This window comes from Peromyscus eremicus, chromosome 8a (assembly GCF_949786415.1).
Source record: "Peromyscus eremicus chromosome 8a, PerEre_H2_v1, whole genome shotgun sequence".
NCBI classification, from domain to species: domain Eukaryota; kingdom Metazoa; phylum Chordata; class Mammalia; order Rodentia; family Cricetidae; genus Peromyscus; species Peromyscus eremicus.
This window is the reverse complement of record NC_081423.1, coordinates 83881267-83900979: the sequence shown is the minus strand read 5'-3', so window position 1 is coordinate 83900979 and position 19713 is coordinate 83881267. Positions and strand designations below refer to the sequence as shown.

General features: G+C 46.2%; 2 protein-coding genes and 1 long non-coding RNA gene across 4 annotated transcripts in view; 1 reads left to right on the top strand and 2 right to left on the bottom strand.

Moving 5' to 3' along the window:
* Positions 1 to 1981: 1981 nt before the first annotated feature.
* Tmem106a (transmembrane protein 106A) lies at positions 1982 to 8952 on the bottom strand. Its single transcript, XM_059271852.1, has 9 exons — positions 8832 to 8952; positions 8432 to 8564; positions 7525 to 7751; positions 7093 to 7156; positions 5548 to 5701; positions 4319 to 4459; positions 4166 to 4209; positions 2566 to 2619; positions 1982 to 2225 (listed from the first exon to the last, which is right to left on the bottom strand). Exons 3-9 carry the CDS (start codon positions 7730 to 7732, stop codon positions 2105 to 2107), a joined length of 786 nt encoding a protein of 261 aa, XP_059127835.1. The 5' UTR covers positions 7733 to 7751; positions 8432 to 8564; positions 8832 to 8952; the 3' UTR covers positions 1982 to 2104.
* The window catches only part of LOC131917775 (uncharacterized), a 15036-nt gene continuing 4251 nt past the window's right edge, over positions 8929 to 19713 (top strand). For both annotated transcript variants that reach the window (XR_009380733.1, XR_009380734.1), the window contains exons 1-2: positions 8929 to 9017; positions 19177 to 19262. This is a non-coding gene — a long non-coding RNA (uncharacterized LOC131917775). The remainder of the gene's footprint in view (positions 9018 to 19176; positions 19263 to 19713) is intronic.
* Positions 10396 to 19713, bottom strand: part of Nbr1 (NBR1 autophagy cargo receptor) — a 26712-nt gene continuing 17394 nt past the window's right edge. The window contains exons 15-22 of the mRNA XM_059271851.1: positions 19350 to 19460; positions 18933 to 19097; positions 18239 to 18316; positions 16058 to 16460; positions 15019 to 15110; positions 14321 to 14378; positions 13579 to 13684; positions 10396 to 10607 (exon numbers count right to left, since the gene is read on the bottom strand). Of these exons, the coding sequence (XP_059127834.1) occupies positions 10434 to 10607; positions 13579 to 13684; positions 14321 to 14378; positions 15019 to 15110; positions 16058 to 16460; positions 18239 to 18316; positions 18933 to 19097; positions 19350 to 19460 (1187 nt within the window). The 3' untranslated portion in view covers positions 10396 to 10433. The remainder of the gene's footprint in view (positions 10608 to 13578; positions 13685 to 14320; positions 14379 to 15018; positions 15111 to 16057; positions 16461 to 18238; positions 18317 to 18932; positions 19098 to 19349; positions 19461 to 19713) is intronic.

The window sequence follows — 19713 nt, the reverse complement described above, 5'->3', positions numbered from 1 at the left end:
GAAGCCGGAGGAACAGAACATGTTTCGGAAGGTCTTGGAAGTCTACATGCCTATCAGAGCACAAAGGTTTGAAGCCTGGGGAGGGAACACAGGTGATCATCCTGCAGGTACAAAGGCCTTAGTTTAATCCTCAGAACCCATGTGAGAAAAGCTGGGCATGGTGGCACGTGCTCCCTAATCCCAGAACCAGGGGGAGCAGAGATAGGTAGATCCCTGGGCCTTGACTGTTTTAAGGATAGGGCTTGGCAGCTGGGCAGTGGTGCACACCTTTAAATCCAGCACTCGGGAGGCAGAGACAGGTGGATCTCTATAAGTTTGAGGCCAGCCTGGTCTACAGAGTGAGTTCCAGGACGGGCACCAAAACTACACAGAGAAACCCTGTCTCAAAAAAACAAAACAAAACAAAAATTCAGGCATGGTGGCACACACCTTAATCCCAGCCCTGGGGAGGTAGAAGCAGGCAGATCTCTGTGAGTCTGAGGCCAGCCTTGTCTACATAGTGAGTTCCAGGACAGTCAGGGCTCCACAATGAGACCCTGTCTCAAAATAAAATACATAAAAAAAAAAAAGTACCCAAGGAAGGACACCCAAGGTTGTGCTCTGACCTCCGCATGCAGGCACACAGAAAATCAAATGGTGTGAGATGTGGGGTGCACACCAGCATCCTCGTTCATCTGCCCAGGAACCCCGTTTTCCTTCAACACTGCTCAATAGAGTTTATTGATAAAAACCTTTCACATTTGGTGGTTTATACATCGCAACCTCAGCCTGACCTCCCTGAGTCTCTGCGTTTTGTTGGTACCTTAACCCTGGCTTGGCAACGATAGATCTTCCCTCCCTCCTTGTAGCCCCAGCTAGTTATATAGTTCTGTTACCTATCTCCTTGTATCCATCCATCTTCAACTTCAGCTTCCCCCGCCACACCCAGCATGTTCGTCCCTCCACCTGTCTGAAGGGCAAAGCTAGGTAGCTTTAGTGAACACACATCCCTGCTCTCTTGCAATACAGATACCGCCTCTGGAGTCCAGGGGGAACTTTGGCTCCAGTGCAGAGACAGGCAAGGAGGGATCTAGTCCAGTTCTGGTGAATCTATCATTCTTTAGTCAAGGTCCAGAGGACAGCAGAGGCCTTGGGAACAGAGGGTGGGCCTGATGCAGAGCAGAGACCCCACGGGAGCTTCACAGCTCTGTCCTTTATGTCGGCCGGGCGGTGGTGGTGCACGCCTTTAATCCCAGCACTCGGGAGGCAAAGCCAGGCAGATCTCTGTGAGTTCGAGGCCAGCCTGGGCTACCAAGTGAGTTCCAGGTAAGGCACAAAGCTACACAGAGAAACCCTGTCTTGAAAAAACAACAACAACAACAACAAAAAGAAAAAAAAAAAAAAAAAAGAAAAAAGCTTTATGTCCTTCAGGCTTTTTGAACACAGTCACTGGGAATACTCTTCTGTCTGACCTACCTGTGAATACTCACATGGGCTCTGGATTGTGAGAAACTTACTTAGGAACTTACCTTTAATAAATACCTTTTCAAATGACTCTGCCTTTGGTCTAGGGTAGACCAGATGGCCTCTCCTCAGCTACTTAGCTTCTGCTGTGACGATAACATTAAAGCTGCTCTACAGAGAAGAGGTTTAGATAGTGTCGTACGCAGGTCGAGAGAAGCAGGCCATCACCATCACTATCACATGACCATAGCAGACAGCACAAGAGAGCATTTATAGTCACCTAAAAAGACCTTGGAGACAGCACTGCATGTCCTCAAGGCCACTATTACTGGGAGAACATGAAAAGGATTCATCTGTGCTGTTAAAATCTAGATAAGCTTTCTCTTCATTCCAACTGACGACCCACCCTGGGAGAGCCGGGCAACCAACATGTTCAGCCCCAAGACAATGCCAGACTACAGGTGGGAACTGTCAGAAGTGACTCTGGGACATCTGAGGAGTCAGAGCCTATGGCATTGTTAAAGAAGTTCCTGGGTGTCAGAGGAAGGCACCATACAGCCAGATGTTGGCTTCCGTCAGCGAAGCCGCTAGTCCTTCCTTGAGCTCCATGGAGTTGAGATGCAGACAACCTGCAGGAGCCTGCAGGACAGGGGCAGTACTGTCAGGCTGGGCGAGGGCTCTCCAGGTGGGGCAGTGACATATTCTCCCTGCAGTCCACATATTCAAAGCTCTCGAAGGGCAGCTGCTGTGGATGGTTCAGGTAGGAGCAGGTCAAAGTACCCCTGGAGAGGAAGTAGGCTTTGTTGCCAAGTCTGGGAGGGAAGGGACTGCTTTGGCCTCACTCTATTGTGTGCGTGAGTGAGGCTGGCTCCCTAGGACCTCCCACTCACTTCCTTCTGCTCCCTGCTTTGCCAGGACACTGGGACAGTTACCACACCTGTGTTCTGGAAGCTCCAGACAGGGCTCCTAAGCAAGATAAGATGTGGAACAAGCCCTAGACTTGCTGTTCTCTGGAGCTAACAAAGACTCATGATGTGAGCTACCACGACTCTACCTCATAAAATGCAGCTGAGGTGAGCCCGAAGCGGGAGGGGGGATGCAGGAGTTCCATGCCATACTTACTGGATATGCAAAAGAACATGGTGGACTTTGACTTTCAGCCACGTACAGATTTTGCTGAGAGGGAGAGAAGAGTGAGCCTTGTTTTTACAGATGGTCGGGAAACTCAAAGAGGGGACTTACAAGCCACAAGTCAACACAGTTTGCTTGCCTCCCATCAGGCGCCTCCAAGATGCCTCTCTCAACCCCTTACCCCTTTATCCTCTAAGATGAGCTTGGCTACCTGGCCATCCATGTTCTTGGCTCAGGCATGTGCTGGCCTCTCTCTCAGCAGAAAACTAGATACTACTCTCCCACAGAGCTTCAAAGAGTCCAACTCACATAAAGATTAACCAAATTCTACCTATTATTCTAATCTAGGTCTAATAGGGAGAGGCGATGGACTTTTACCCTGCCACAGGGGGGCAGGTCATATGCAGGTTCCTGAGTCTGAAGCAATTACAAAGCCAAGTGGATTTTTTTGTTTTGTTTTATGAGACAGGGTTTCTCTGTGTAACTGCCTTGGCTGTCCTGGAACTAGCCCTATAGACCAGGCTGGCTTTGAACTCATAGAGATCCACCTGCCTCTGCCACCTGAGTGCTGGGACTAAAGGCGTGTACCACCACCGCCTGAAGCCAATTATATATATATATATATATACTTTTTTTTTTTGTTTTTTTGTTTTTTCGAGACAGGGTTTCTCTGTGTAGATTTGTGCCTTTCCTGGAACTCACTTGGTAGCCCAGGCTGGCCTCGAACTCACAGAGATCCGCCTGGCTCTGCCTCCTGAGTGCTGGGATTAAAGGTGTGTGCCACCACCTCCTGGCAGATATTTTTTAAATTAAAAAATATAGTTTACCAGGTGTTGGTGCCTTTAATCTTAGCACTCAAGAGGCAGAGACAGGCAAATCTTGAGTTTGAGGCCAGACTGGTCTCCAGAGTGAGTTCCAGGATGGGCCAGGGCTACAGAGAAACCCTATCTTAAAAAACAAAAACGGCCGGGCGGTGGTGGCGGCGCACGCCTTTAGTCCCAGCACTCGGGAGGCAGAGGCAGGCGGATCTCTGTGAGTTCGAGGCCAGCCTGGGCTACCAAGTGAGTTCCAGGAAAGGCGCAAAGCTACACAGAGAAACCTTGTCTTGAAAAACCAAAAAAACAAAAACAAAAACAAAAACAAAAACAAGGCTGGGCGGTGGTTGGCGCACCGGTTAATCCCAGCACTTGGGACGCAGAGCCAGGCGGATCTCTGTGAGTTCGAGGCCAGCTTGATTTACAGAGCGAGATCCAGGACAGGCACCAAAACAATACAGAGAAACTCTGTCTCAACCCAACCCCCCCCCCCCAAAAAAAACAAAACAAAACAAAACAAAAAACCCTAAAAGAACACTGATTGTGTGTGTGTGTGTGTGTGTGTGTGTATATATGTGTTCAGGCACACTTAGGTCATGGCATATGGCTGTCAAAGGACAATTTATGGGAGTGGGTTCTCCTCTTTCTACCATGTAAGACGGGAAGATCAAACTCAGGTCATGGTGGCCAACGTCTTTCCCTCACCAACCCCTCAGTGAATATTAACTGGGTTTTTAAGCCAAGGAAGAAGGTAGAAGAGGTCAAAGGGTACTTACTATGTACTGTTATCCCCAATCCTGCTGACGACTTCGTAAGGCATCTGTCAACCAAAATGGCACGAGATTAGCCACACCCCAGGCCGCCCCCTTCCCACTACCACAGATGTCCACACACCTGCGGGCAGGGCTGGTCAGGAGGAGGGACATTACCTGTTCACTGGCCAAAGGTCCGATGTGCAGGCGGAGGCTGCTGGTAACCTTGCCTACCACAGAGGTCTGGTGGAGAACCTCTGCAGTCAGATGTGTCACCGTGACGGGATAGAAGTTGCTGTTGGAGATGTTCAAGATATTCTGGAGAGGGCAGCAAGGAAAAGAAATGGTGAGGATGGCCCCCCTCTGCAGGGAAAGCACAAGCAGCTGCAGAAGCCTGGCTCTTTGGCTTGAGTCCCATCCTACCCTGTTGGCCCTCGGGTACAAAGGACAGTATTTTAGTGACTCAGAAGGCTCTTGATGGCAAAGGTCACCTTTAAGGAATAACACTGAGCTGGGTCCTGTGGTATACCCCCTGTTGTTGCTTTTACTCTTTGGCTGTTTTGGGGGACCCTCCATCCAGCTCCCAAATAAATCACATTCTTTCTTATGAATGCCCAGCCTTAGCTTGGCTTGTTTCTAGCCAGCTTTTCTTAAATTTCCCCATCTATCTTTTGCCTCTGGGCTTTTATCTCCCTCTATTCTATATACCTTTCTTTATTTCTTACTCCGTGGCTTGCTGTATTGCTGGATGGCTGGCCCCTGATGTCTTCCTCCTTCTCCCTTTCTTGCTCCTCAATCTTTTCTTCCCAGATTTCTCCTGTTTATTCTCTCTGCCTGCCAGCCCCACCTATCCTTTCTCCTGCCTTGGTACTGGCCTTTCAGTTCTTTTTAGCCCATCAGGTATTTTAGACAAAGTAACACAGCTTCACAGAGTTAAACAAATGCAACATAAAAGAACGCAACACATCTCTGCATTATTAAAACAAATGTTCCACAGCATAAACAAATGTAACACATCTTAAAATGATATTCCACAACACACCCCCTCGGTCCAGTTGCTCTGGAGGCTGAATCACTTGAGCCCAGGAATTCAAGACCAACCTGGGCAACACAGTGAAAATCCACCAATCAATCAAAGTTTGCTAGCTGAGGATTCAGTTTTATTCTGCTCAGTTTCTCTCCATTCTGTCCTGACATCCTTATTCCACCCTCTGAATGATCTGGCCCAGATTCTAACCCTTCACTATGCAGAGCCCCAATCTCATACAATCTACTATGGAGCTCATGTAGCCTCTCAGCATCCTTCTGCATACCACAAGATCCTTGGTACCTTCACCTTAGGCTACAAGGAAGATGGAAGTGTTTTGGAAAAGGTAGGAGTGAAATCAGGGGCACCTACCACCTACCGTCATATTGAGTCGTACATGAGTTTCATCAAAGGTCACCATGGAGGAGTTGAGGCCTATGGGGTACACGACAATGGACCGTGGATACAGGAAAAAGATGGTGAGGGAGAAAGCAAGCAGGCAGATGATCACCGCTAGGAACACGGAAAGCTTCCTGTGTGAGAATAGGCCCCAGAATGGAGGAGAAAAGTCTGAGAACACCAAGACAATCTGAGGAGGGGATTCAGATCCTCCTCTCCAGACAGGTGGCTTCCTCTTGCACACAATCTGGCAACTGCATACTTAGCTCTCTAGCTGTGGTTCAGCACAGGATTGGAAGGCAGTTAACATGGCTTCCATTCCCAGATCTCTAACCCCATTAACCCAATAACACTGAATGGTACTACTTAACCTCTTCAAAAGTCCAGTACGTCTGTAAAGTGGAGATAATTAGATCTATTTCACAGAATTTCCTATGAGTCAACAGAGGAAAAAAATTAACTAATCATGGTTCCTGGCAGACAGCAAGACCTCAATGAATGCTGCTCTCACTACTTGAAACCAGTCTATATGACTCTTTGAGAGCTCTGAGTTTTAATATTTAATTAAATTCAGTACTCAGAACAGGATACTATCTATCCATGCAATTCAATCTGAGATATGAATTAGAAAGAACCTAGTATTTTATGAGGGACACTATTTCCAGTTTTATTACATTTATTTATTTTGTATGTATGTGCTACAGCATGTGTGTGGAGGCCAGAGGGCAACTTGTGGGAGTTACTTCGCTCCTACCACGTGGTCCCGGGGTTTGAACTCAGGTCATCAGGTTGGGCAGCAAGCCCCTTTACCCCCAAGCCATTTCCTGGGATAAGTTCTGCGGTTAGTACAGTGGCTGGGGAGGCCGGGCAACAGCTCTTAGGTGGAAGCCGAGGGGTTTTGGAGGAGGTTGCAGGGATTCATGTCAAATGGATGCTGATCACATACAGGGTCATGGGCACTGCACTGAAACCCAGGGCTGCTTCTGAACTAACAGCTGGTTTTCTACCTCTATTGGGAAGAACACAAGATCTAAACTGCTATAGCAAAGGGAGCTGCAACCAGGGCAACCTGTTCCCTCCTGGAAGGATTTACACAGCCATGAAATGGCCTGAGCTCACATCTACTGTGATCTACGTGGCCTTTGTTGTTATTGTTAAGTTATATTTTGACTAACATATAAGTGTACATATTTATGGGGTATGATATTCCAATATACATTGTCTACATTGTGAATCAAGGGTAATTAGCAAAACTATGACATTTATCTTCTCCCCCCACCCCACTTTTTTATTTTTTATTTTTTATTTTATTTTGGCTAGAGATCAAACCCAGCACCTCATGCAAACTCTCAGTGAATCACAGTCCCAGCTGCTGACACTATCATTTTTAAAAGACAATCCCTGGAAACTCAAAGGTAATCTAAGTTTAATCACAGCGAGACTTGAACTTCCTGGATGGGGGAAAAACCAGGAGATAAACCAGAGGAGAAAGGTGAGGCAGCCCCTAGGGATGGATGACACTCACGTGTGTCTGGGCTTCAGTCTTTGGTCTCCGTAAGGGATGAGGGCTACCAGCTGCTTCTCCAGCTCTGTAGAGGGAAAGAGGGTGAGAGAGGAGGCCAAGAAGTGTCCATGACAAATATTTCCCGTGCTAGCCTCCCCCAAGTACCCCTCCACTCCATCTAGCTGGGCCAGAAGCACACTGCCTCCATCCCACAGCAGGACTGAGAACACAGGGGGGAAGGCTGGCAGCTCAGTATTGTTTGAGGAGCAGAGGGACAAGAAACTTTCCTCTAGGTCTGGGAACAGCAATGGCAGGACCTGAATATTTCTCCTTGGCCAGTCTGAGACTAAGAGAGCATGAACTAGCCTGGCCACCTACTCCAGGAGATACAGAGGGGCAGGTCTGGATCTCTCCCTGGTTCCAAGGGTATTTCCAGAGCCTTGGGCTACTCACCTAGGGGGATCTCCCCATTGCCTAGGCAGGTAGGACAAATCACAAAGCTGGTACCAGGAACCCTTGCATAAGGCACACGGGAGCACGGTGGTTTGCTGCTACCCCTGCTGAAGTAGTTGGCAGCCTTGCTGGCCCTGGCTGGGTTATCAGGTAGGAGCGACTTGTCCTCATCCTGCTGAGAGGTGAGCTGGGAGAATGCCTTACCCATAGCTCAGCGGGAATTTTCACTAATGAGAAATAAAACAAGGTTCAGTGCTATTAGCCTGTTGGCATTGGTGCCAGATATAACTCTGGTTTTAAGTTTTCAAGATTGCCAAGAAGCCTTACCATTTATCCAAGCAAGCTTAGCTTAGAGAAGAGAGGTGTGGGCGGCGCCTTGGGGCCTTTTTTTAAAATGAGAGTTCAAATAGAGAAAACCAAAGAAAAGCAGAAGTTACTTCACTTTAAGGGACTTCCATAAGTGAACGCAGAATATTTTTCCAGGAAAAGCTGAACTATCATTTACTTCAAAGACTGGGAGAGGGGAGCACAGCAGTGCAGGGTCCCTTTGTCCTCCCTAATCAAGGGATTATTCTGTAGAAATCCAAGAGCAAGCACCAGGGCAGAATTGCCTGAAGTCAGCCTGTGAGTGTAGAAGGGAGGTTTCCATTCTGGAGTCTGTCTATAACAGAGAAACAGGGCTTCTTAATTGAGAGATCAGAGATGTGGCTAAGAAGCCGTTTGAAAAGGAACTGGGAGGGAGCCTTCAATCTGTTCTTCACTGTCACATTTGAGTCTGGTCTTCATTAGGAAAGGTCAAGGATAATTCTCAACTTTCCCCCAAAAGCCCCGAGTAGTGGCTGGAATGAAGTAGCTCATTAGGACATACTTAGATCTTCTTGGACTAAAATAAAGACACCGTACTCACCTGGTTTAGGTCTGGGATTCCAGGCTCTTCTCAGGTGTAAGACTGGATTTTCTGGAATGCTCCTTTGGGAGAAGGGGCTTCTAAGGTGGGGTGGTCCCCAGGGCGGGGACGATCAGTTCCCTTCACCGGAGACCTGGGAGAATGAATGTGCGGCAGGTGGGGAGCAGGGATCATTGGCTTCCAGGATCCAAGTTTCCCTCTCTACTAGGGATTTTGCCAAGGGCATCAGGTGGGCCAGGAAGGAAAAGGTAGGACTTCATTGAGGAAGGATTTTAAATCCTACCACACTGGCCGTTAGTCGAATTTGGGCACTACGTTGGGCGCTGAGAAAGCCCAAACGTCCCTGGGCTCTTGCTTTAAAAAGGGAAAGTAGGGGTGGGGGGTCCCGGGAGAGCCTTACCCCAAGGGGACGACGCCCTCAGCATAATCGAAACTGCGGGAGCTGCGCGCTTATCACAAGCTGGGAGTGCAAGCCAGGCTTGGCCCCGCCCCTCCGCCCCGCCCCCTCCCCCGGAGCGCCCGCTGCTGAAAGACACTTCCGGCTCAAGGGAAAACAAATTCTGCAAGGACCAACTAACTAGTCCAGGTAAGCGTTTCAAAGGACATTTATTCATAATTCTTTAAGCGGTTATGTACAAGTACAACGGAAGGAACGACTGGACCCAGATGGTCAAGACAGGTTCGACTCCAAATCCACCTCATTACCCACACCATGCGGTTCCACTTCTACCCCAAACCCCATGAAAACGTTTTAAATAATAAACAGCCTGGTTGGCTCGCAGTTTGAATTGTGGTTTATTTAGAAGCATTCAAGAGTTAGACTGTAAATAAACAGATTATGAGTAATTAAAATCGCCATTATAAATACCAACTAAGTTAAATAATACTATTTTAACTATCTTTCCCCTTTGAGCTGGGGTCCAGATTCCTTCTCTTTTTATGAATAAAATCTTTAGTGTTCTGTTACCTTTTCTATAACCACCTGTACCCAAAGCTCCCTTTGATAAACTAAATGAGACCTAGAATTCTGGAAGCAAGCTTCTTCCCATTTATCCTAGAGTTAAACTAACCTTTTGGTGGGTTAGCCTCCATCCAGCACTTCCTGTTCTCCTCTCTGGGGCTGGACACCTCAGAAGAGGATTACAAACGTTCAGAAGTCACCAGCATTTCCTTGTCCCCTCACACGTACCCAAACCTTACCAAGATGAATGTCTGCACGTATCTGTTCTTAAGGTCTGCTCCAACAGTCACAGAAGACTGTTACATTTACCTTTTCCTTTTATGTAACAGGTGGGTTTTCCTCTTCTCTATGCGATTAGCGAAATATTTCACACTACCTAGGATTTTTCCTTAAATAAAACTTTATGCAAAATTACTTCAACAATCACTGCTCAATGGGTGCTGGTGGGTTAACTAGCATGCCCTTCCGTCCTGCCAGGTGAACACTCAACCACACCACTGGGGTCTTTTGAAAGCAAAGGGTTACTTATTTAACTAAGTCTTACAGGGAAATGACTTTCTTGATCTGCTGTCCTTTAATGTCACATCGCTATGAAGCTTGGAGTTGGTTACAGAAATTAGGAGAATAATTCTTGAAAACATTCAAGGTTAATCTTTAAAAAACAAAAACCAAACTAACATTTAACAGCGCATTAAAAACATCCACATATAACAAAGGAAAATACTCAACTTCAGTACAAGCAAAAGGAAAGCGGTCTACAGAAGTCCAAGTAACATACTTCCACACACTACAGCGGAGAGCTCTGTCCACATCAGCTGAAAACTGTCTTTCTACTACTTATCCCATTTCTAAAATGAAAATTTAAGTTCTGGTCTTTGATTTGCTCCAAAAAATACTGTAACAGGTACTGTTTTGACAATTCAGTGACACTCGATATAGATTCATCAGATTAAAAACAAGCAAGGGCTTGACAGCCACACATCAATGACAGACTAAGGTCATCTCTGAGCAGCAGGCAGTTATTTAATACAAGATGGGTCCTCAATAGCGGTGGCTGTACCAGTCATTGTTGTTGATGTGAAGGAGCTCTGTCACAACCTGCAGGATGTTGTGATTGTGTTTTCTCAGCAGCCTTAGGTTCAGCTGCCTGTCGCAGAATCCCATTTCAAAGAGATGGGCCATCAAGGCTGCTGTCTGGTCTTCAGAAACGATGGGCTGTTGAAGACAAGAAGGAGACCATTTTCTGTAGAATCTAATTGCTTATCTTGCAAATCTTTATTATACTGTCATCCTAGTCTTTCCTGACTTATTCAAAATGTTAGGTAAGTAGATGCAAAGGTACAGCTTTCCTGTCTCTCTCACACGTCAGTGGGTCAAGAGTGCTCTGGCTAGGTATGTGCACAGCTCAAGGAGAGGGGGACAGAGAGGACAATGAATGCTTCAGAGAACTTGATAAAAGCAACATACTTAGGCATGGCTCATACCTGTGATTCCAGCTTGGAGGAAGAACACAAGTTTGGGGCTAGCCTGGGCTCTACAGAGTGAGCCCTTACCTCCAAGACCCCAAACAAATAAAAATCACCCATTCTTCAGCCAAGAAAAAATTGAAGTGCAAGATGAAAAGAAGCCTTGAAGACTTGTGAACATCAAATTGTGGTGATGGGACAAATGTGAGCAAGAAAGACATACTGAAGATGGCATGTGATATCAATCTTTACCAGGTATGCAAGCAAGATGGATACAGAATTGGGAAATTATACCTCAGGCAGTCTTTTTACCCTCAAAATAGAAGTGATCTCATTAAGAGGAAGCTAACACCCATTTACAGAAATCCCCGCTCTTCCCCTTTTGAGATAGGGTCTCTCTATATAGCCCTGGCTATCCTGGAACTCACTATGTAGATCAGGCTGTCCTTGAACTCACTGAGATGCTGTCTCCATCTGACATATGCTAGACATGTGCTTTGCCACTGAGCTGTAACTCAGCTATAACCCCTAGTCCCTCTTTCTGCTTATCTTAGAATAGTCTATCACCCTTGACAGGTTTAATCTACTCAGACATTTTTTCTTTTTACCTTTACCACCTTAGAAACTTTCCTCTCCTCTGTACTGATAACATCATTCAGGTAGGCTTGTCAACCTCAAGTTTCTTATAAACACTTCCTTCTGCCTTATGTGGACTAGTGTTTGCCTTCCTTCCCCCACGTAGCTAGCTGTGGGAAAGTGAAGCATACTTGGCAACTGTCAAATTCCTCACTCCTGGGTCACAGCTCTCTGCAGCATTTAGCACTGCCTACTGTCCCTTTATGAACCTCCCCGAATCCCAGCAGTGGCCCTGTCTGTTTCCCTCTAAGTTTTGTTTTGGTAGAGCTCTGTTGCCTTATCCTTAAAGGCTGTTTCTGCCTTCTCCATTTTCCCTGGCTAATCCTATCCAATCACACAGCTCTGCTAGAACCTATATGTAATGACTGTCAAACTTCAGCCTCAGGTCAAATCTCTTCTCTACGATGGAGATGTACACATCCAACTACATGCTGGATGGCCTTACTGTTAACCTGGATAAACTGTAAACTCAACACTAAGCAAAACCTACTAGGTCAACTCCTACCCAAATAATAAACTCTTTTCATTGGTGGGGGGCATTATGTATTTTATGTTTGTGTGTATGGTGCTCATGTGGTCATCAGAGGACAACTCATGAGAATCAGTTCTCTCCTTCCATGATGATTGGAACTTCCCAATCCCTTACCAGGGATTGGAACTCACGTTTTCAAGGCTTGGTAGCAAGCACCATTACTCAACTGAGTGGCTTCACTGGCCCTATTTTCTTGTAATGCATGGCACTACTGAATACGTAAGCTAGAGCTTGAAATTTATCCCTGACTTTTGTTTTGTTTTGAGACAGGGTTTCTCTGTGTTGTTTTGGTGCCTGTCCTGGATCTCGCTCTGTAGACCAGGCTGGCCTTGAACTCAGAGCTCCACCTGGCTCTGCCTCCCAAGTGCTGGGATTAAAGGCGTGGGCCACCACTGCCCAGCCCCCTTGACATGTTTTTAAGCACTTAATCACTGACAAGTTCTGACATTTCTATCTCTTTTATGTTATTTTTTAAACCCTTAATTTCTACCTATATGTGGATTTTCATGTGGATTTCTTTACTGGTTCCATTATACAGCTATACTGTAGAAGAGTGACCTCACTAAAAACAAATGTGATCACATTAAATCACATCCTCAAAGTCTGTCCATGAGGGTGTGGTGCCACATGCCTTAAGTCGTAGCACTCAAGAGGCAGATGGAGCTCTGTGAATTCAAGGACAGCCCAGTCTACACAGTGACTTCCAGGACAGTCAGGGCTATGGGGAGAGACTCTGTTCCAAAACCAAACCAACCAACCAAACCAACCCCAAACAATACAACAAAAAAACCTTCCTATTCCTTAAATAAAACCCCAGCACTTACAGCTCGCCTTTTCTTTTCTTACTCTTCTCTCCAGATCCGATTCACCATCCACTCACTGCCAGCTCTTACTAGCTACTCAACTTTATTTTTCAAAGAAGACAAGACCCTGGGACCGAACCTAGGGTGCTAAGCAAGAGTTCTATCATTATTAAACTACATCTGTACTCCTTTTAAAATCTTATTTTGAGTAAAGGTTTCACTAGGTAGCCCAGGCTGGCTTTGAACTTAGAATCTTTCTGCCTCCTCAGTAGCTGGGATTATAGGAGAGAGCCACCACATTCAGTATTAAAATACTCTTTCCTGGGGGAACACTCGCTTTGTCCTTTAGGCCTCAGTTCAGATACTAACTTCCAGGAAACCTCTGTCCCAGTAGGTGGAGATGTTCCAGCTGATGGACCGCACCGGCATAGTATCCTACCTGTCCTGGAAATGTGCATGCTTTGCCAATTTCCCAGAGTTGTTGACAGGAATGTGTGTCTTATGCATCCAGTAGCACCTGTACATGTAACTGTACATGTAGTAGGTCTTCAACAAATTTTAGGTTCTTTTCCTTTTCTCCCCAGAGTAACTTGATTAAAAAGATAGGAAATGGCAGGGCTATGTGTTCATCAAAGAATAAATCTATATATAGTCCATGCCATGTTAATTGCCAATCCAGACAGAAAGACACTGCCATTTGTACTGGTGACTGAGGGGCTGAAGTTAAGGAAAAGAAACCACACACTGACCTGTGCAGTGACTGGCGGCCCAGAAAACAGGGCCTTGTACGCAGAGGCCGCAACAGACAAAGCCCCCTTCACCAGTCCTCCAGCAATGCCGCTCCCACTGTGGTGCCTACAGAGGAAAACCAAATTATCTCCCCAAATAAAATCATGACCTTACAAGATAATGTGGGCACTAATCTCGAAAGACAATGAGGTAGCCTTAAGAGAAAAAAAAAATTAGATGTAGAAAAAAGAGAATGAACTGTTTTCAGAGCTACAAATCTTGGTTTGATGCAGGGCTCGGCTTGGCTGGCACAAGACAGGAGCACTGCAGGACACGTACACCTTGTGACCATGCCAGCTTTCCATCCCAGCTGAAAATTAATGCAGTCATGGGCACACATGGATGTCAGCAATCTGTCTGCGCATCTCAGAGAAAACACCTGGCAAAGAAAATGTGATTTTTCTGGATGCTGATTTGAGATGATAGGGACCAGAGAGGCAGCTGTATGTAAGAAAAAATATGGCCAAAATGCACACGGGCTTGATCTTCCTGTCTTCTTGGGTACTATAGGTGAGGTGACTTTTAGGGCAATCCTTTGTCTAAAATGGGAGAACGCTTAACTCAAGCTTTAGCAGTAACAACAAGGAACAAGGGCTCTCCTTCCTGTGCTCTCAGGACGGCACATGCTCCGAGAGGCTCATTTAAGTAGAAGCGGTGCTGGGATGTCCACCTGCTTCTGAAGAGACTTCACAAGGTCATTACCTTGAGTGCTCACAGCTCTTCTGTCTGCTGCTGACAAGTCCCGATGAGCCTCTGGGCTCTAAAAGCAAAAGAGCTGTGGTTAGATTCAGCGTCCACAAGCACCTAGCGTTCCCACCCAGCAAAGCTATTACTGAGGCAGGTGGAAAGGTACCAGGGTGTCTGAAGCCTTTCCTTCTTTCCTCGTCTTTATTAAGGAAAGTTCTGCGAGTGGTTGAAGTAACTGAGAAAGACAGTCTAGAGATGCTCTGCAAGGTGACGTCATTGAAGAAAAAAACTTCTATAATCCTATTATACCGATATGTTGGTTCTCAGATGGTTTTAGGTTTGGCATTTTAGGAAGAAGTGACTGTGAGGACCTACTTACTCCTTCACAGTGCTACTGTCCTCATGGTTCGAATAAGGGGGCAGACCCAGGGGCATCACAACTAGCTGAGCTGCTGCATCAATCTGGTGAGGAGAGGCAAGCCTGGGGCTGGCACACAGGCTGCACCTTCCCACCCACCACAGTAAAGCACCTATCTCCAAAGGCCTCCACAGAGACTTGAGAGCAGAAACAGCACGAAGGAAGAGTGCAGAAAGAGAGAGAAGGGCAAGTTTCTAAAAAAGGCCACGCATCCCCAAAACATTCAGCCCGTTGATTGATACCTTCCAGTGGAAGGAAGCAAAGGAAGGGAGGTAAAGCTGAAGCTTGTCCTTACCTCCTCTGACCTGGTCAGGGACTGAAGGAACTTCTTGGATGGTAACTGGTGAATCCACTCCTGGGGACCCGTGCTGTACGCAAGGGGAGCTCCTTTAGAAAGACACAATATTGGAGGAAGGTTGAAAAGCAGTTACAGCAGTGGCCGGAAAACAGTCACGGGAAAGAAGTGCCAGAGTCTCTGCAGGCTTCACATTCCCGATCCCCATCACGTGTGAATGTGGGGACCTGCTCAGAAGGGCTGCATTCTACTCTGACTTCCTCTTTAGCCCAATCCAGCTAGAAAAACTGGTTTCACTCAGGTCACTTCCCCCTACATCAGCTGGTGCTAACAGATGGGCAGTTTAGTTTCCTGACTGGTTTAAATGTTCAGGGCTCCCATATTTTCTATACTAGTAGGAGAGACCGATGGCCCAGATCCACAGAGACTCACATACTTTCTGGGTTTGTGGTATATATCCATAAGGAATTTAATCTCCCAATTATTCTTTGTGTTAATACATGGAGGATGAGGGCTTCTCTGTTAACCCAGGCCCTCATGCTTGCCAGTCAAATGCTCTAACACTGAGTTAAATGACAAGTCCTCACGTAAGATTGTGTCACCTTCATTCAACTCAAGAATCAAAACATGAAGGGAAGGTCCAGAAATGTTTGTGTTTGAAGATTTTTCTCTTTTTTTTTTTTTTTTTTTTTTTTTTTTGGTTTTTCGAGACAGGGTTTCTCTGTGTAGCTTTGCGCCTTTCCTGGAACTCACTTGGTAGTCCAGGCTGGCCTCGAACTCACAGAGATCCGCCTGCCTCTGCCTCCCGAGTGCTGGTATTAAAGGCGTGCGCCACCACCGCCCGGCCTTTTCTCTTAATTATAGAAAAATAAGCGCACAGATGCTCATGTAAGTAAGGTCAACTACAACAAACATTTGTTTAAATCCCAAATTCACAAATGCTGAGAAATTAAATGTCTTTTATTTATCTAAGTTTGGAGATTTAAGTTGATTATTTCACCTCTGAAGAACAGGACAGCTAAGGGGTGCTGAGTAGTACCTGGACAGTGGGGGTGGAAGTCCTACCACCTCGGGGACTAGGGGCACTGTGTCCAGCGTCTGTGAGGTCGTGAGGATGTCACTGATGCTCTGCTCCTGTGGCTGGCTCTCCCCTTCAGGGGGTCTCTCTCCAGCCTCAGCTGGTTCCTGCCCAGCCTCGATCCCAGGTTGGCCTTCAGCCCCTCGCTCCAGGCCTGGCTGTGAGAGTGCAGAGCTATACATGGAGTCTCCCAGGGGGCGGCTGGTGTCAAAGCACTCAGGCAGGATGATGATATAATCTTCAGAGGAAGCAGAAGACTGACTTTCTACGTCATCTTGGAGTTCCTCTTCTTCCTCCTCAGCAATGTGGACAATCTCTTCCCTCTCATCTCCAAGTGGTCCTTCTTCAGGCAAGGCAAATTTCACTAAGGAACAAAAGTAACCCCGTGAAGGAAAAGGCTTAGTAGCAAACCTCAGTGCTGCACTCACTTAGCAAGGCCTTGTGGATCAAGAACTAGCAGGGAAGTCAGAATGGAAAGAACCAGAGGAATGGGCTGCTGCTGGAGCCTTAACTGTATTCTATGTTTCAAGATCATGCCAAAAGAAATAGAACGGAAGTCAGCAGAAACAGGTCTGTGGGCAGAAATAGCCAGGCTTCCTATGAGCACTGTGAGTCTTACAGTCCCCTTTTCTATTCATTAGGACAGCTAACAGACCGAGATAAAGCTTTTTGGTTGATTTTTTTAAAAGAGGGCATAAGATCTTATTGTAGATGGTTGTGAGCCACCACATGGTTGCTGGGAATTGAACTCAGGACTTGTGGAAGAGCAGTCAATGCTCAACCTCTGAGCCATCTCTCCAGCCCCGAGATAAAGCTTTATCACAACTGAAAAGGCGTCATGTGGTAAGCACTTCAGGTTGTATGCTTGCTTTCCTTCTCCTGAGAAAAGTGATGCAGTCAGAAGAGAACACGAGAAAACTACGGGGGTGGGTAGAAAGGTGCCCCAAGATCGTATCAGAGTAGCATTTATGAACAATTTGGTTTATCTTTCCACACCTTTCTGCTATTTGTATATATGTGTAAAAAAGTATTCATGTGTATGTGTTCACTTTAAGCAAAAATAGGACAATTTTGTTTAAAGGTATATATAGGTCAATTTTTTTTGAGTATGTATGGTGCCTATTAATTACACCTGTTCATGTCTCTGTGTGTAGGTCAGGGAGGATATCAAGGGTCTTCCTTTATTGCTTTACACCTTATTAGAGACAGGCTCTCTCACTTCACCTGAAGCTTAGCATTTTGGTTAGGCTGGCTGGCTATGAGCTCCAGGATCTGCCTGTCTCAGTTCCCCAATGCTGGGGTGACAAGCAGACAGGGCTCTGTTTGGATTTTAGGTGAGTACCGAGGACTCAGATTTAGGTCATCTTGCTTATATAGCAAGGACCCTTACCCACTAAGCCATGCCCTAAGCCCTCAAATTTGGTATTATTAAGTACCAGAAACTGAACTTTTGGGTAGTTTTTGAGACATAGAGTACTGGTTCTACTAATTTGGTACTAGTAGTCTGTTGTGAACTAGTAGGTTGTGTGTAAGTGTACAGGTAGATAACTGGACTGTGAATGGAGGCTAGAGAAAAGGTCAACACTGGGTGTAGTTCCCTAGAAGCCATCCCCCCCATCTTCTTTTGAGACAATGTTTCACTTTGTAGCTGGCCTCAAACTCAAGAGACTGCTTACATCTGTACCTCAAGTGCTAGGATTAAAGGCACATGCTAAGATGTCTGTCCATCTGCCTTACTGTTTGCAATAGGGTCTGCCACATGTTTTTTAGGTGGGTGCTAGGGATTGAGCTGACCTCCTCATGCTCGTAAGACTATCAACAGCCACCACCAGAACCCATGAAGGTAGTTTCCATTTGTTTGTTTTTTAAGACAGGGTTTCAGCTGTGACTGTCCTGAAACTCTCTCTATAGACCATGCTGGCCTTGAACTAAGAAATCTGCTTGCCTCTCCCTTCTGAGTGCTGTGATCAAAGGCGTGCGCTACCACCCCTGTGCCGAAGGTATTTTTTTTATGGTAGAATTTAACCCTGGGAAGCAGTCTGGCACTCTGTGTCGTCCCACACTTTTCAGATTGCTGCCCTTGGAAGAAAGCAGAGGGCACCGCTGCCAACGGGAGCTTCTGCTGAGGAGCTGTCAACTTACAGGAAGAAGAATCCTTCCTGCAGAACCCAGGCAGCACAGCTGGCTGCTGTTCCTCTGTGGATTGCAGCTGTAATTCCCCTGAGAAGGAAGGGGAGAAAGGAGTTAGGTGGCTTCTTTGTTCCTGGTGCTCTACTGAGAATTATCAGTGTATACACCATTTCAGAGCTTGCCTGTGAGCCTCCTCCTGAAGTTAAGTGCTATGAGCCATTTGGACACAGGATGGCGGTAACACGACATCTGAAGTCTAACAGCCAGGGGCTCCTGGCAGATTCCGCAGGTCTCTCCTGTGTATGTGCCCCCAACCCCAGCTGCACTCCAAATAAAATGATAACACCTTGCTATCATTAGATGGGACTCATGTCTGGGATTAATTTGCCTCCTTTGCAAGCAAAAGAGGCCATGCATTGTGTAGGGAACTGCACAATAAAAACTGCAAGGGAAATACTATCAGAGGAAGTTAAACATGAAACACTTTCCTTTCTTTCCCAGACTCTAAACTTGTCACAGATTTTTATTTACTATTTAATAAAGAAAAATGAAATCATTAAATTCAATTTTAAACAAAAAACAAAAAAACAACAACAAAAAAGGAATGAATGATCAATGTGATCAGTTTCCAACAAATATCAGTCTCCCTCCCCTCTCACTATTCAGGTACCACCTTGCTAGCTGGTGGAAATGTAGGGACACTCACTTGGCAGGGACCTCTGCCTACAAGGTGGGTTGTGGTCCGGAGCCGCATCCAAGGTAAGGGATCGGATTACAGTCTCACACACAAACTGGGTCCCACTCAGGTCTTCCTCTGTTTCTTCCACTGAAGCAGGGGCCTCAGTCTTCCTCTTTGCTGATAGAGTGGAATCTGAAAGAAACACAAAGCTTGCCTGTACTTAATGTTTAAAGAGTTGAGAGCTTCACCAATCACTGCATATTAAACCTAGGTGCGGTATGAATAGCTGCTTTTGCTGTCATGAGGGAAGACTGAGAAAGAGCGAGAGATGCTACAGGAATCAATTTGCATGCTGAGGTAAAGTTAATGAGGAATGGGTGTATGAAAATAGGTAGGGAATGAGAAGGGAAGGTACAAGTGCTTTACAGATATTTAACCCCTTACCAGGAAGTGCTTTAAATCCCGCCCCTTCACTCTCTTCCTGTATCTGCCCCAAGCCTGGCTTCTCTATTAAAGGACTGTCATGTGGCAGAGGAGACATGCAGGGAGTCATATCTGGAGAATGAAGACAGGAAAACCATCAACTGAGAAAAAGCATGTGTCCAGAAGCAGCAGTCTGTAGGTTTCTTGCTTCCTGTGGGGTTAAAATAAACCTAAATATGCTCCACCACCTGTCATAAAGAACTTCTCCAGATCACCAGAAATGCAACTAGCTTTGACCAATCAATGCTGGGTCACAAACAAGGAAGGAAGCAACAAAGGGAGAGAAATGAAGAAGGGTTCCTTTTCGATAAGGAAGTCCTGCACA

What these genes read in the sequence shown, in the direction of transcription:
- Tmem106a (XM_059271852.1), bottom strand. Translation starts at nt 7,732, where the DNA reads ATGGGTAAGGCATTCTCCCAGCTCACCTCTCAGCAGGATGAGGACAAG. An exon ending in ATGTACGACTCAATATGACG is followed by an intron (nt 4,460 to 5,547) that starts GTAGGTGGTAGG and finishes TGCCCTCTCCAG; the next exon opens with AATATCTTGAACATCTCCAA. An exon ending in ATTGGGGATAACAGTACATA is followed by an intron (nt 2,620 to 4,165) that starts GTAAGTACCCTT and finishes TCTCCCTCTCAG; the next exon opens with CAAAATCTGTACGTGGCTGA.